Here is a 16,292-nt window from a genome sequence, read left to right as displayed (position 1 = left end):
CCATAAAAAGAAATGAAATAATGGCATTTGCAGCAGCCAGGATGGAATTGGAGACCATTATTCTAAGTGAAGTAACTCAGGAATGGAAAACCAAAAAACTTATGTTCTCAATCATGAGTGGGAGCTATGAGAATATAAAACATATGAATGACACAATAGACTTTGGGGACTCAGGAGAAAGACTAAGAGGGGATTGAAGGGATAAAATACTACACATTGGGTACAATGTACACTCCTCATGTGGTTGGGTGCACCAAAATCTCAGAAATCATAATTAAACAACTTATTCATGTAACCAAACCCATCTGTTATCCAAAAACCTATTGAAAAAAAAAAATCCCTGCTGTCAAGGATCCCTTAGAATATGAAAAACAGTAACAAAATAAAAATGTGTTCCAAGAGGAAATGTGCAATGCATTTTATAAAAAAATCTGATTTTTTTTTTACTCTTAGTCACATTTATGATAACATGCAATAAAACAATTATGTGAATTAGTCATATCTTTCCCCACATGTACCTTTATACAGTCAACATCCCATAATCAACCAATACTGATTAACTTTTAGGAATATAAATATTCCATATATATATATATATATATATATATTTATTTACAGAAAGAGAGAGAGAGAGAAAAGAAAAGCCTCTTGAACAAGGCAGGAATAGCTAGAGAGGAACAATGGGGCTATTAAGAGGTTTTGTTTTCCTCTTAGTTCCATACCTGCTGCACAGGTCAAATAGTTCCTTCATTAGGCTGAATAACAATGGTTTTGAAGATATTATCATTGTTATAGATCCTAGTGTGCCAGAAGATGAGAAAATAATTGAACGAATACAGGTAAGAACAAAATGGAATATCTTTCATTAATTTTTAGCTTTTTACTATTATTTTTAATTTACATAGAACTGCACGTATTTATGGCATACAAAGTAATATTTCTATACATGTATACAATTTGTAAAGATCAAATCAGATTAATTAGCATATTCATCAATGCAAACATTTATCTTTGCTTTGTGTTGGGAACATTATAATTACTCTCTTCTAGCTATTTTGAAATACATGACAGATTATCAGTAACTTTAATTTTCCTAATGTACTATCAAATACTAGAACTTATTCTGTCATATAACTGTACTTTTATACACATTAACCAACTTCTCTTCCTTTCCCCTCTCTCCCCTATCCTTTGTAGCCTCTGATAAGTATCATTGTACTCTCTATCTCCGTAAGATACACTGGTTTAGTTCCTACATATACGTAAGAATATCTGATATTTATCTCTCTGTGCCTGGCTTATTTCACTTAACATAATGTCCTCCATGCTCATCCATGCTGCCACAAATGAAGCAATTTCATTTTTTTTCAGTGACTAAATAGTATTTATTTGTGTTTATATACCACACTTTAACCATTCATCTGTTGATGGACACTTGGGTTGATTGCATATCTTGGCCATCATGAATAGTGCTACAATAAACATGGGAGTGCAGACATCTCTTCCATATACTGATGTCTTTTCCCTTGGATATATACCCACTAGTGGAATTGCTGAATCACGTGGTCATTCTATTTTTAGTTTTTTGAAGAACCTCCATACTGTTTTCCATAACGTCTATATTAATAATATATAATAGGTCTCTTTTCTCACATCCTTGCCAGCATTTTTTTTTTGTCTTTTTTATAATAACCATTCCAATTGGGCTGAGATGATATCCCATTCAGGTTTTGATTTGCATTTCCCTGATGATTCCTGATGTTGAGCATTTTTTTCATGTACTTGTTGGACATATGTATGTCTTCCCTTGAGAAATGCCTATTCAGATCATTTGCCCACTTTTAAATCTTATTATTACTATCATCATTACTTTGCCTTGAGGTTTTTGAGTTCCTTGTGTATTCTAGATGCTAATCCATTATTGGATAAATAGTTTGCAACTATTTTCCCCAAGAATTAGGATGTCAGCCAAGCATGGTGGCTTACGCCTATAATCCCAACACTTTGGGAGGCCGAGGCAGGCAGATCACGAGGTCAGGAATTTGAGACCAGCCTAACCAACATGGTGAAACCCCAGTCTCTACTAAAAATACAAAAAATTAGCTGGGCATTGTGGCACACACCTGTAATCCCAGCTATTCGGGAGGCTGAGGCAGGAGAGTTGCTAGAACCTGTGAGGCGGAGGTTGCAGTGAGCCAAGATCATGCCATTGCACTCCAGCCTGGGCAACAGAGCAAGACTCCGTCTCGGGGGGAAAAAATTGGAATGTCTTCTGTTTGAATTATGGAGAAGAAAACAAAGTTAATAGTTAATAATTATTATGGAAACTGCTTAGTGCTTCAGGAAGCTAAAAGCAGCATGGCGCAGTGAGGACAGTGTGGTAATGGGCAGAGGGAGATGGAGGTTTTAGATGGCCTTCTACAGGCGTTCTACATTGTCCTGCAACAAGACAGAAGACAAGGCACAGGGCCCCCTGACGCTGAGTTTCTTGATCTGTAAATTAGCAGTTTGACTCATTTGCTCTTTAAAGAATTCTTTATTGAATGTTTATGACATGCTAAAGAGTAGTTAAATTTTTTAAAAGCCCCTGACACCATGCAGTGTATATTCTTTGCAGAGATGTAGTTAATAAGTAAATGGATCACAGATCAGTTAATAGTAGGTTGCTGTGGAGTAAAACAAATCAGGAAGTAGGATATGGAGTGTAAGGTAGGGCTGGGTTGGGGGAGAATGTGAGTTGCTATTTCACATAGGGCAGTCAAGGAAGGCCTCACTGATGATGTGTCATCTGAGCACAGACCTGAGATGAGTGAAAGAAGAGCCCATTGAAACCTAGGTGAGAAAAACAGCATGGAGGTGAGAATTCGTTTGATGTGACTGAAGGAACAGCTCTCGATGAGCAGGAGGAAGCGGAAGTGTAGGGTGAGCCGATGTTAGAGAGGTGCCAGGGCCTAGACCCCTGGAAAAACTTAAGACTTTTACTCTGTAATGAAAATCCATAGGAGGATTCTGAGCAGAGAAGGGTGTGTTTTCATGCATGTTCTGGGATTACTGACTGCAGTACTGAAAACTGTAAAGAATTTCCACTTGTCACCCATCCTCTATAAACTTCGTGGCAGCTTACTGCTGTAGAAGGACCCAAGGTAGGAAACTCTTGCAGTGATGGTGACTAGGAACAGGTAGGTTGTGGTAAAGATTGTCTAAGTGATGTGATGGTTAAGATGTGTAGGGGATAGGTGAGGGTAGGAAGGAAATTTAAGAGTCAAGGAAGGATTCAGGAGTTTTGCTTGAACTCTTGGAAGGATGAAATTATCATCAATGGGAAGGGGAAGACTAAGTAGAGAAAGTTTGGCATTTGGAAAATCAAGAGTGAGTTGGTTGGGGCTTTTTGACTTTATGTTACTCCTGAAACATCAAAGTAGATGGAGGCAGGAATCTGAATTCATGATGAAGGATGAAAATCTGGGTGTAGATAACTAAGTAAGTGCAGATGGAGAAGAGAAAGGCTCTAGGACTAAACCAAGGACACTGATTTCTGTTTCTTTCAACATTCTATTAATACAGAGTTTGGTGGTGCAGCCTTGTAAATTAGTTTTCCCTGTCCCTGATATCAACATCTACTAATTTCTTACGTTTAATTTCTTCACTATTGTCTTCTGCTGCTCACAGTTGGATCCTTCCACATGTTTTAATTACCCTACAGAAGGTGATAGGGATGACCTAAGTTGTAATCAAGCGATTTTGTGGCTGCCATTTGTCACTTACTCCCTACAAATTCTGTTACATCACAGAGATATTTGCTTATAGGTACCTCTTATATTTCAGAAGAAGATAAAGATTCATTTTACTAAAGATGTTTAAAGAGCAGTTAATGCAGCTGATTCTGAATGATAGGTTTTTAGTGTCTAGAGGACAGTAAATCAGTATCAAACTTTTCTTTACTCAGAAATCACTATTTGAAAGAATTACTTGTATGGGCAAAAATTTTGTTAACATAGTCTTCTATAACCACAAGCAGAAATTCAATTGTTTATAGGTGTTTCCAGATTTCACAATGTTTCCTGACATTCTCCCAACCCTTCACAAAGTCTTCTCATTTAATATCTTCAAGAAATCCTGTGAAATACTGGGGGTCCAAAAACAAAAAATTATTTTTCCAAGATCATATTAAGTATACAGTCAGAGATAAGAATTGCTTCACCCCAGGAGACAGAGGTTGCAGTGAGCCAAGATCACATCACTGCATTCCAGCCTGGGTGACAGAGAGACTGTCTCAAAAAAAAAAAAAAAAATGCCTTTTATCCTTATATTTCCTCACAAGATAGTAAGGTCTAGGGAAGGACTTTTTTTTTTACTGTTTTAAGAAAATTTAGTTTTTATTGAAAATGAGTTTGTGTACCAAATATTCATACTTTAGCTTATCACTGTTTGATTCTTTCACTATGTTTTTATTTCAATACTTGCTTTTAAAAAAACTCAAAACTTTAAAAATGTTTATGACTTGTCCCCTTTCCTTACCCTTTTAAAACAATCAACTCTGCTTAGGAAACTAACCATAGTTTTACTTCCCATAAAAAGTTTGTGTGTCTATGTATGACCCATACATAGTGTCTTCTTTTTTCTTTTCTTCTCAGCTTTTATTTTAGGTTTGGGGGTACATGTGAAAGTTTGTTGCATAGGTAAACTCATGGGGGTTTGTTGTACAGATTATTTCAACACCCAGGTATTAAGCTTAGTACCCAATGTTATCTTTCTGTTCCTCTCCTTCTTCCCAACCTCAACCCCCAATGCTCAAGTAGACCCCAGTATCTGTTGCTCTCTTCTTTGTGTTCATGAGTTCTCATCATTTATTTCCCATTTATAAGTGAGAGCATGTAGTATTTGGTTTTCTATTCGTGTGTTAGCTTGCTAAGGATAATAGCCGTCAGTTTCACTGATGTTCCCGCAAAAGACATGATCTTATTCTTTATTATGGCTGTGTAGTATTCCACGGTGTATAGATACCACAATTTATTTTTTTGAGACAGAGTCTTCCTCTGTCACTCAGATTGGAGTGCAGCAGTGACATTTGCCTCCTGGGTTCAAGTAATCCTCCTGCCTCAGCCTCCTGAGTAGCTAGGATTACAGGTATGCACCACAATGTCCCGCTAATTTTTGTATTTTAGTAGAAATGGAGTTTTACCAAGTTGCACACATTGGTCTCAAACTCCTGATCTCAAATGATCTGCCCACCTCAGCTTCCCAAGGTGCTGGGATTATAGGTGTGAGCCACCACGTCCAGCCCTGTACCACACTTTTTAATCCAATCTGTTATTGATGGGCATTTAGTTTGACTCTGTGTCTTTGCTATTGTGAATAGTGCTGCAACAAACATTCATGTGCATGTGTCTTTATGGTAGAATGATTTATATTCCTCTGAGTATACACCCAATACGGGGATTGCTGGGTTGAATGGAGTTCTGCTTTTAGCTCTTTGAGGAATCACCATACTGTTTTCCACAGTGATTGAACTAATTTACACGTCCTCCAACAATGTGTAAGTGTTTCCTTTTCTCTGCAACCTCACCAGCATCTGTTAATTTTACTTTTTAATAATAGCCATTCTAACTGGTATGAGATGACATCTCATTGTGGGGTTGTTGTTGTTGTTGTTGTTGTTGTTTTTGCATTTCTTTAATGATCAGTGATATTGAGCTTTTTTTCATATGCTTGTTGGCCACATGTCTGTCATCTTTTGAATAGCATCTGTTCATGTTCTTTGCCCACTTTTTAATGCAGTTGTTTTTCTCTTGTAAATTTGTTTACATTCCTTCTAAGTGCTGAGTATTAGGCCTTTGTCAGATGCATTGTTTGCAAATATTTTATTCCATTCTGCACGCTGTCTGTTTACCTGTTGATAGTTTCTTCTGCTGTGCAGAAGCTCTTAAGTTTAATTATATTTCACTTGCCAATTTATGCTTTTGTTGCAATTGTTTTAGGCATGTTTGTCACAAAATCTTTGCCTGTTCCTATGTCTAGGATGGTTTTGCCTAGGCTGTCTTCCAGAGTTTTTATAGTGTTCAGTTTTACATTTAAGTCTTTAATCTATCGAGTTGATTTTTGTATATGGTGTAAGGAAGGGATCCAGTTTCAATCTTCTGTGTATGACTAGTCAGTTATCCCAGCACCATTTATTTAGTGGGGAATCTTTTCCCCATTGCTTGTTTTTTGTCAGCTTTGTCAAAAATCAGATGGTGGTGTATGTGCAGCCTTATTTCTGGGCTCTCTATTCTGTTTTGATGGTCTTTGCCTGTTTTCGTGCCAGTACCATGCCCTTTGGGTTACTGCATCACTGTAGTATAGTTTGAAGTTAGGTAACACGATGCCTCCAGCTTTGTTCTTTTTGCTTAGGATTGCCTTGGCTGTTTGGCTCTTCTTGGTTCCATAAGAATTTTAAAATAGTTTTTTCTAGTGCTGCAAAAAATGTTGTCAGTAGTTTGATAGGAATAACATGGAATCTATAAATTGCTTTGGGCAGTATGACCCTTTTAGTGACATTGATTCTTCCTATCCATGAGCACGGGATGTTTTTCCATTAGTTTGTGTCTTGTCTGACACAATTTCTTTGAGCAGTGTTTTGTAATTCTCATTGTAGGAATGTTTCACCTCCCTGGTTAGCTGTATTCCTAAATATTTTATTCTTTGTGTGGCAATCACAAATGGGATTGCTTTTTTGATTTGGCTCTCGGCTTGGCTATTGTTGGTGTATAGGAAGGTTAGTGATTTTTGTACACTGATTTTGTACCCTGAAACTTTGCTGAAGCTATTTATCAGCTGAGGGAGCTTTTGGGCTGTGACTGTGGGGTTTTCTATGTACAGAATTATGTCATATGCAAACAGGAATAGTTTAACTCTCTCTCTTCCTATTTGGATGCCCTTTATTTATTTCTTTTGCCTAATTGCTCTGGCCAGGACTTCCAGTATTAAGTTGAATAAGAGTGGTAAGAGACAGCATCTTTGTCTTGTGCCAGTTTTCAAAGAGAGTGCTTCCTGCTTTTGCCCATTCGGTATAATATTGGCTGTCAGTTTGTCATAGATGGCTCTCATTATTTTGAGGTATGTTCCTTCAATACCTACTTTATTGTGGTGTTGAATTTTATTGAAAACCTTTTCTCCATCTCCTGAGATAATCATGTGGGTTTTGTCTTTACTTCTGTTTATGTGATGAATCACATTTATTGATTTGTGGGTGTTGAACCAATCTTGCATCCTGGCAATGATGCTTAAGTAATCATGGTGGATTAGCTTTTTGATGTGCTGCTGGATTCAGTTTGCCAGTATTTTGTTGAGAATTTTTGCATCAATATTCATAAAGGATATGGGCCTGAAGGTTTCATTTTTTGTTGGGTCTCTATCAGGTTTTCATATCAGGATGACACTGGCCTCATAGAATGAGTTGAGGAGGATCCCTCCTCAAATTTTTTGAACAGTTTTAGTAGGAATGGTACCAGCTCTTCTTTGTACATCATGTAGAATTTGGTTGTGAATCCATAAGATCCTGGGCTTTTTTTGTTTGGTTGGTTGGTTGGCTGGTTTGGTTTGTTGGCTGTTTATTACTAATTCAGTTTAGGAGCTTGTTATTTGGTTTGTTCAGGAAATCTGTTTCTTCATGGTTCAGTCTTGGGAGATGTATGTGTCCAGGAATTTCTCCATCTCTTCTAGGTTTTCTAGTTTGTGTGCATAGAGGTGTTCATAGTAGCTTCAGATAGTTATTTTTATTTCTGAGGGGTCAGAAGTAACATTCCCTTCATTATTTCTAATTGTGTTTATTTGGATCTTCTCTTTTTTCTCATTTATTAGCATATATACCTTATAAATTTTTTCAAAAAATTAGATCCTGGATTTGTTGATCTTTTGAATGGTTTTTGTGTCTGTTTCCTTCAGTTCAGCTCTGATTTTGATTATTTATTGTCTTCTGCTAGCTTTAGAGTTGATTTGTTCTTGCTTCTCAAATTCTTTCAGTTGTGATGTTAGGTTGTTAATTTCAGATCTTTCTAACTTTTTGATGTACTTCATGGTATAAATTCCCTCTTAAAACTGCCTTAGCTGTGTTCCAGAGATTTTAGTATGTCATATGTTTGTTCTTATTAGTTTCAAAGAAAATCTTGATTTCTGCCTTAATTTCATTATTTATCAAAAAAAAAAAGTCATTCGGGAGCATGTTATTTAATTTCCATGTAATTGCATGGTTTTTAGCGATTTTCTTACTCTTCTACTTTTATTGTGCTGTGGTTTGCAAATGTGTTTGGTATGCTTTTGGTTATTTGCATTTGCTGAGGATTGCTTATGTCCAATTATGTGGTTGAGTTTAGAGTATGTGCCATGTGGTGATGAGAAGAATGTATATTCTGTTGTTTTGGAATGGAGGGTTCTGTATAGATCTATCAGATCCATTTGGTCCAATGGTGAGCAGGTCCTAAATATCTTTGTTAATTTTCTGCCTCAATGATCTAATATTGTCCATGGAATGTGGAAGTTTCCCACTATTAATGAGTGGGAGTCTATGTCTCTTTGTATGTCTCTAAGAACTTGCTTTATGAATCTGGGTGTTCCTGTGTTGGACCCATGTATATTTAGAATAGTTAGATTTTCTTGTTGAAATGAACCCTTTACCATTATGTAATGCCCTTCTGTGTTTATCTTTGTTGGTTTGAAGTCAGTTTTGTCTGAAATTAGGATTAAAACTCCTGCTTTTTTCTGTTTTACATTTGCTTGGTAGGTTTCTCCATCTTTTTGTTTTGAGCCTATGAATGTCATTATGCCATTGTGAGATGGTTCTCTTGAAGACAGTGTACCATTGAGTCTTTCTTTTTTATTCAGCTTGCCACTCTACCTTTTAAGTGGGCATTTAGCTCATCTACATTGAAAGTTAATATTAATATGTGTGGATTTGATCTTGTCATTGTTTTGTTAGCTGGTTATTATGTTAACTTGTTTGAGTGGTTGCTTAACAGTGACACTGGTCTGTGTGTCTAAGTCTGTTTTAATATTAGTTGGTAGCAGTGTTTCCTTTGTGCTCCTTCCAAGATCTATTATAAGGCAGGTCTGGTGGTAATGAATTCCTTTGACATTTGCTTACCTGAAAATGAACATAATTCTCCTTCACTTAGGAAGCTTAGCTTGGCTGGATATGAAATTCATGGTTGAAGATTATTTTAAGAATGCTGAATAAAGACCCCTGTATTAGTCCATTCTTATGCTGCTAATAAAGACATGCCTGAGACTGGGTAATTTATAAAGGAGAAAGATTTCATTGGCTCACAGTTCAGCATGGCTGAAGGCCTCAGGAAACTTACAATCATGGCAGAAGGGAAAGCAAATATGTCCTTCTTGACATGGCAGCAGGAAGGAGAAGTATGAAAGCCAAGCAAAGGAAGAAGCCCCTTATGAAACCATCAGATCTCGTGAGAACTTACATCACAAGAACAGGATGGGGGAAACCACCCCCATGATTCAATTACCTCCACCTGTTCCCTTCCACAACACGTGGGGATTATGGGAACTACAATTCAAGATGAGATTTTGGTAGGGACACAGCCAAACCATGTTAGCCCCCGGTCTCTTCTGGCTTGTAGGGTTTCAGCTGAGAGGTACACTGTTAGCCTGATGGAGTTCCATTTGTACATTTGTAGGTGACCTGCCCTTTCCTCGCTAGCTGCCTTTAACATTTTTTCTTTCACTTCAACCTTGGAAAATCTGATGATTTTTGTCTTTGGGATGATATTCTTGTGTACAGTCTTGCAGGAGTTCTCTGTATTTCCCGAATTTGACTGATGGCATCTCTAACAAGATTGGGGAAGTTTTCATGGATGATATCCTGAAATATATTTTCCAAGTAGTTTGCTTTCTCCTGGGAGGGACTATTTTTCTTATTTGTCCTTGTAAATCAGTTCATAGTTCTGAATATAAGGTGATATTATTTTCAGATTGGTGGCAGAGCAATAGTTCTTTGATCAAAGTTTTGCTTCTACTATGGGATTTTTTTCATCACACCTCCCACCCACACAGGCTCCCAATCCAGTTCCTTCTCCTAGGGTTGGAATAATGAGAAACCTCTTCAATGATCCATTCCTATGGAGTGTCCTCCTCAACTTCCATCAACTAAGGCTGTTTTCTAGTAAGATTTCATATAAATAGTAATGATATGAACAGTTTTAAGACTGTCTATTTGTAGGGTACTTTATAACTGATTCCATCTTTATGCAAACCATACTGATAGTAATACTTCACTGAAGAGATGAAGAAACTGAGCTTTGGAGCATTGCATAAATCAACCAAGATCTGTCACCCAGAAGATACTAACATTAGTATTGGAGTCATTTACATGACTTTTAAGGCAGGATTATAGATGACTGAGGAGATTTTCAACATGCAGGATTAAGTGATGGTTTACGGTTGACATGTGGCAGAGTTAGAATAATGAGGCAGAGACCCCGCTCATCAGTCTGTTACTTTTCTGTCCACTCTTAAATTGGGAAATATCTGTCAAAAAACCCTGCTAATTTAGTTCACTCTAACTTTGTCATTCTCACATATGTTTGCCTTTAATGACAGGATATGTTGACTACAGCTTCTACTTATCTGTTTGAAGCCACAGAAAAAAGATTCTTTTTCAAAAATGTAACTATATTAGTCCCTGAGAATTGGAAGGAAAATCCTCAGTACAAAAGGCCAAAGTATGAAAACTATAAACATGTAAGTGTTAAAATCTTCTCTTAAAAAATTATATTTTCTGATATTCCTCAGTTTTGCCACAAATTATTTAAGAGTTTTTCTAACCGAATATTATCTTTTTATTTCTGATGTTTAACAATCTTTTTCAACATTCTCAGGCTGATGTTATAGTTGCACCACCTACACTCCCAGGTAGAGATGAACCATACACCAAGCAGTTCACAGAATGTGGAGAGAAAGGCGAACATATTCATTTCACCCCTGACTTTCTACTTGGAAAAACACAAAATGAATATGGACCATCAGGTAGAAATTTTGGTTAAAAAACAATTTTGTAATAATTGCAGCATACAACTTTCTGTGCAGCTTAAGTGTGCAAGCCATTGGGTCAAAGTCCTTAGAATCAAATCCTGGCTCCCCTACTTACTAGCTATGTGTGACCTTAAACAAGTGACCTACTGCCTCTGTACTTATTCCCTACAAAATGCCAAAGAGAAAAGTTTCTACCTTATAAAATATTTCTTTTACATTAAACTAGAGAATCTAGATAAATGTACTCAGTACAGTGTCTACAAAAATATAAACAGAGAAAAGCAATTATAAATGTTTTTTAAGGCATGCTTTTTAGATTTTAATATTTCCAGCTCTCCATAGCTTGATATTAACAAATCAGAGGTAAGCTACATAAAAGCCAGATGTATAGTAAGCTGGAATGAGTCATGTTGCCAGTTGCTGGTCAAGAAAACACACTTAGGCTATCAGTTGCTGATATCATCAGCCTATTTCATTGAAACAGATGGCATTGTCTGCAATTGATCATTTTGACCTATAAAAATGGCAATGTCATCTAGTTCAATCTAAATGTTAAAATAATTTTATCAAAACAAACTAAAGTGTTTTTCACAGACAAAAATGCAAATTATTGTTAAAAGAGGGCGCTACACATATGTCATTGTTCAGTGGGAACCTTCCTGAATCCCTATACCCCAGAATCACTCTCTTCCATTTCTGTTCATTGAACACTTATTAAGTCTCTTGTCTCTGCCAAACATTCAGCTAAATCTGGTCCTATTCATTACCTGGACCAGTTCCCCTCTCCACTCTTGAAAGCTCCATCATTTCCTTATATCCCAGTCTTACCTCTTTCCCATACATTATCCTGATCATGTTTATTTTCCTTGGCACCTCTAATCCTTTGTGCCCTTTTAGTTATACTTTCTTTCTACCTGGCATGTCCTGCAAAGTCAGTCATTTCAACTACAAATACAAATAGTTCAAGTTTCTTACAACTTTTATTCTTGTGTTTCATTCAGTTTACTAAATCTTCTGAATCTAGTTTATTTTTGGCTCCTGTTATGTTTTCAAGAATGTTGGAGAAAATTATAAAACCAATTGATATGATATAAAGACACATTTTTCAAGCTCAATGAAGTGCTCAAAGCTACTCTACAATATTTTTACTCAGCTCTTCTCAACTCCCTTTCTCAATTCCTATAGCAGCTGACCTAAACCTTCTACCATTTTTCTCAAGATCTCCAGCCACTCTTCTCAATCTCATCATTAATTCCCTGATTGATAAAACAGAGGTCTCTATATTCTTCCTATTTCCAAACTCATTACTACCTATACCTTCTCTACCTGTACCTTTCTTAGAAGAGAAAGGCTTCTCTAATTTATAAGATCCATATCCCCATATCAGTTCTTGATTTTTCCCATATCCCACACCTCAACCCTATTCTATTACTGACAGGCCACCCCTTCTTCTTAGACAGATCTTTCTTCTTTTTCACAAACGCATAATGTGATATATGTGTTTGTGAAAGAAAAGCCTCACAGTCTACAAACAGTGTCCTAAAAAACAATTTTTGGATAAATAAGATTACTAAGAGAGTTCAGAAAATCTATGCAGTTTTGTAATAATCATGTTACCAACACCAACAATCACAATAGATCATTTAGATCACTCAGGCAAGCAATGCAGTATGGCTGGAGGCTGCCACAGCACATATTAAAAGTACACACAGACACGTGGTGTGGGGAGGGGGAAGAGAGAAATGTTATTAGAAATGGAAACGGGAATCTCTTGAAATGAGACGATGATGTAGATGGGAATGGAATTCTAAGTCAAAAGGGCCGCTTTTAAGGTGGTCATGGGAGGCAGGGAAACCTGAGAAGGAATCAAATCTGAGGGGACTCTCTAAGAAGAGAGACAGGTATAGGGAGTTTTAAATTTTTCTTAACATTCACCAAATTCCTACTGCAGTAGCTGATATGAGGGCTTTCTCCTTTCCTACTAAAGTTCTAATTCTGCTCCCACAAACCTGGTTCCATTTGCCTAGAAAACCTGAAACCAGTGTTTTTTAAGTGCAATATGTAGAAGAATAACTTAGGGGCCTTGTTAATATTCAGCTTCTGATTCAGTAAGTTAAGAGTGGCCTGAAGATTCTGCATTTCTAACAAGCTTCCAGGTGATGCTGACGGATGTGGTCCAGGACCACAGTTTGAATAGCAAGGACTTAAAAAAAAACATGACTTCTTCATACTATGGTATTTTCCTCCTATTTTCAGATTCATATAAGGTAATTTGAGCTACAGAAACACATACTGTAGCAAAATAGATGTTATTTCCAATCTCTCCTTCTCCAACTCTGTTTCCTCTGAAGTTTTTCTCAACATTGGTAAAACGAAAATTCTACTTTCCTTATTTCAGCATCTCAAGGTGTGGATTTACTTTTATTCTTCCATTTATTGTGAAATTCTTATTTTTAAAAAACATTTCATCATCACACACTGGGGTCTGTTGGGGGGGACTGGGGAGCGACAGGGGGCACAGGGAGTTCGGGGAGGGATAACATGCAGAGAAATGCCAGATGTAGGTGATGGGGGGATGAAGGCAGCAAACCACGTTGCCATGTATGTACCTATGCAACAATCCTGCATGATCTGCACACATACCCCAGAACCTAAAGTGCAATAAAATATTTTTTAATATCATTTTATTTGAACTCCCTCTCTCAAAATTTCCTGAAGTGAAGAACTAAATCTCATACATCTTTATATTTCTTAATACCTAGTATTGCATTGAATATATAGAAAATTATTAATAATAGTTTCATATAATTAATGCTTACATGTGCTAAGTACCATAAATGAAGTCCTTCATTTTAACATCCCCGAAATTGCATTTGGCCCATAACAGTGTTTCCCATTTTTTAAAATCATAATAGGGAGCAGTTTTAGACATTTTTTTCTAATCGCATCCCCATGGTATTTTAGTACAACAGATGTACTGTGTATCTAATTACATTGGTTATAATTCAGAGAGCCATAAACTGTTGTACTATCTAAGACTTTTTACCTTCAAGAGCCAAAACACAAATCCCAGTATGCTCTGCTCATAGCATATACTCCCTTATTGTTTCATTGATTTAACATGTTGTGGAATAAGAAGATAATATATTACATAATATAGCATAATATAATGTAATTTAACATAATAGGCTTTTTTATACACCAAAATATAAATGTTGGTAGTTGTTGAAAATGTAAATCTAAATATAGTTTATAACTGAAAGAGAAGCATCTTAAAATATTTTGATATAAAATGTGTTGCTTGAATTATGATCATGTATTTGAAATGCTTTCCCACAGGCAGACTGTTTGTCCATGAGTGGGCTCACCTCCGGTGGGGAGTGTTTGATGAGTACAATGAAGATCAGCCTTTCTACAGTGCTAAGTCAAAAAAAATTGAAGCAACAAGGCATGGCTATTTAAATTTTCTAAACTGACTTCAGGCTTTTATTTGTTCTTATTTTCCTTACTTTAATTTCTTCCAAAATGAGTCTTAAGGCAGACAATATATAATACAAAATAATGCTTTCTTTTTTTTAGAAAGTGTATCTTAAAATAGTTGATTGCTATTTAAAACATACATAATTGAGCTTCCAAAGCGATGTGCCTTGCCTCACACATTGCTATTTAAAACATACATAATTGAGCTTCCAAAGCGATGTGCCTTGCCTCACACAGAGCGAGACTCCATCTCAAAAAGAAAAAAGCATACATAATTTCAGTGGCAAGCATTTGGTTGGCAATTTAACTTATTTTATACCTCTCTACCATACCTTCCAGAACTCACTTGCACTGACGTTGGGCACAATGTAAATGGATTCACAATATGCTTGGATAAGATCAGAGTTATTTACATTACACAATAATGCACAAACATGGTTAAGTAGTGCTAAATGTGGACTGAGTTAGAAATCAAGCAGCTTCAAGGAGCCAAGCAGGAACTTCTTGGAGATTATAAATGTTATTTAATAATACCATCTAGCATCATAGTTAATATTAGACTCTCCTTTTGATTATGTGGTCAAAAGAGCAAAATGGTTGGGAAGAATTGGTTCAAAATTAAAATTAGTACTACTGTCTCATCAATGTTAGATGTCCTGCTGGGGCTGAAGACTTGACGTTAATGTGTGAATTGAAAGGTATATGATTTAAATCAAGGTCCCTCCTCTGCCCCATTGCACCAATTTTCAGGCACATATTTTAGAGAACATTGCATTTATTGCACTTGTTTATATCATATTCCCCTTAGATGTCTAACTGCTGCTGCAGAATATTGATCATGATTTTCCACATAGATAGCTTCATGATGTCCACCTAGTTTGGGGGCAATAGAAGCATGGACATATTTATGAAACTCCCTAAATAGCTGAAGAAAAAATATTCACCATTTCCTGGATTTGAACTGAAAATCTATAAAAAAGACAAAATATGTTCACATCCCAGCATATTTGCTGCAATTGTGGCTACCTTTGGCCAATTTCATACACAAAACATATGTCTAAACTGTCTCCATCATATTTTATTCTACCATCTTTCTTGGCAGCACCTAATCTTCGCTTCCAATCACATTTTACTTTGGATAAAAATACTCTTTGAATAATCAAAACACTTGTGTCTATGCCATGTACCATTCTTTTGGGACTATCTTCTTTGGGAAGAAATCTACAAAGAACTTCAAACTAAAGTGGTACTCAGAGTAAATGATCTCACAAGGTCTCTTATCCAGGACCCTGCAGTGTATTTGCCAACAAAAGACCAGCAGGAGAGATGTCTAAGCAAGAGATCAGCAGCTTTAATAGCAGCGGAGAACTCGACCATTGTGTTTATCTGGAGGCCTCACATAAATTTTCCCTCTAGAATTTCTTTAAAAATAGATAATTACTTTGATTGGAACCCTTAAACTCTACTGCCAGGATAGAAAGTGCACACAGAAGAAAAAACATCTTGATATAAAGGTCATAATGAATAGAACCACTTAGGATTTCTATTAGCGTTAATGATTAAGTTGCCTCAAATGTTAACTGTCATATATTTTCAGGTGTTCCACAGGCATCTCTGGTATAAACAGAGTTTATAAGTGTCAAGGAGGCAGCTGTCTTACTAGAACGTGCAGAGTTGATTCTACAACAAAACTATATGAAAAAGATTGTCAGTTCTTTCCTGATAAACTGCAAACAGAAAAAGCATCCATAATGTTTATGCAAAGTATTGATTCTGTAAGTATGCTG

General features: G+C 36.4%; 1 protein-coding gene across 1 annotated transcript in view; it reads left to right on the top strand.

Moving 5' to 3' along the window:
• Window positions 1–626: 626 nt before the first annotated feature.
• Window positions 627–16,292, top strand: part of LOC116564135 (calcium-activated chloride channel regulator 4-like) — an 85,836-nt gene continuing 70,170 nt past the window's right edge. The window contains exons 1-5 of the mRNA XM_032297143.1: window positions 627–839; window positions 10,594–10,734; window positions 10,872–11,019; window positions 14,365–14,473; window positions 16,103–16,280. Of these exons, the coding sequence (XP_032153034.1) occupies window positions 681–839; window positions 10,594–10,734; window positions 10,872–11,019; window positions 14,365–14,473; window positions 16,103–16,280 (735 nt within the window). The 5' untranslated portion in view covers window positions 627–680. The remainder of the gene's footprint in view (window positions 840–10,593; window positions 10,735–10,871; window positions 11,020–14,364; window positions 14,474–16,102; window positions 16,281–16,292) is intronic.

The sequence above is a fragment of the Sapajus apella genome, unplaced genomic scaffold, assembly GCF_009761245.1.
Source record: "Sapajus apella isolate SASKATOON/1434 unplaced genomic scaffold, GSC_monkey_1.0 scaffold36, whole genome shotgun sequence".
Lineage (NCBI taxonomy): Eukaryota > Metazoa > Chordata > Mammalia > Primates > Cebidae > Sapajus > Sapajus apella.
The sequence above is the reverse complement of the archived record's forward strand: the minus strand, read 5'-3'. Positions and strand labels throughout refer to the sequence as shown.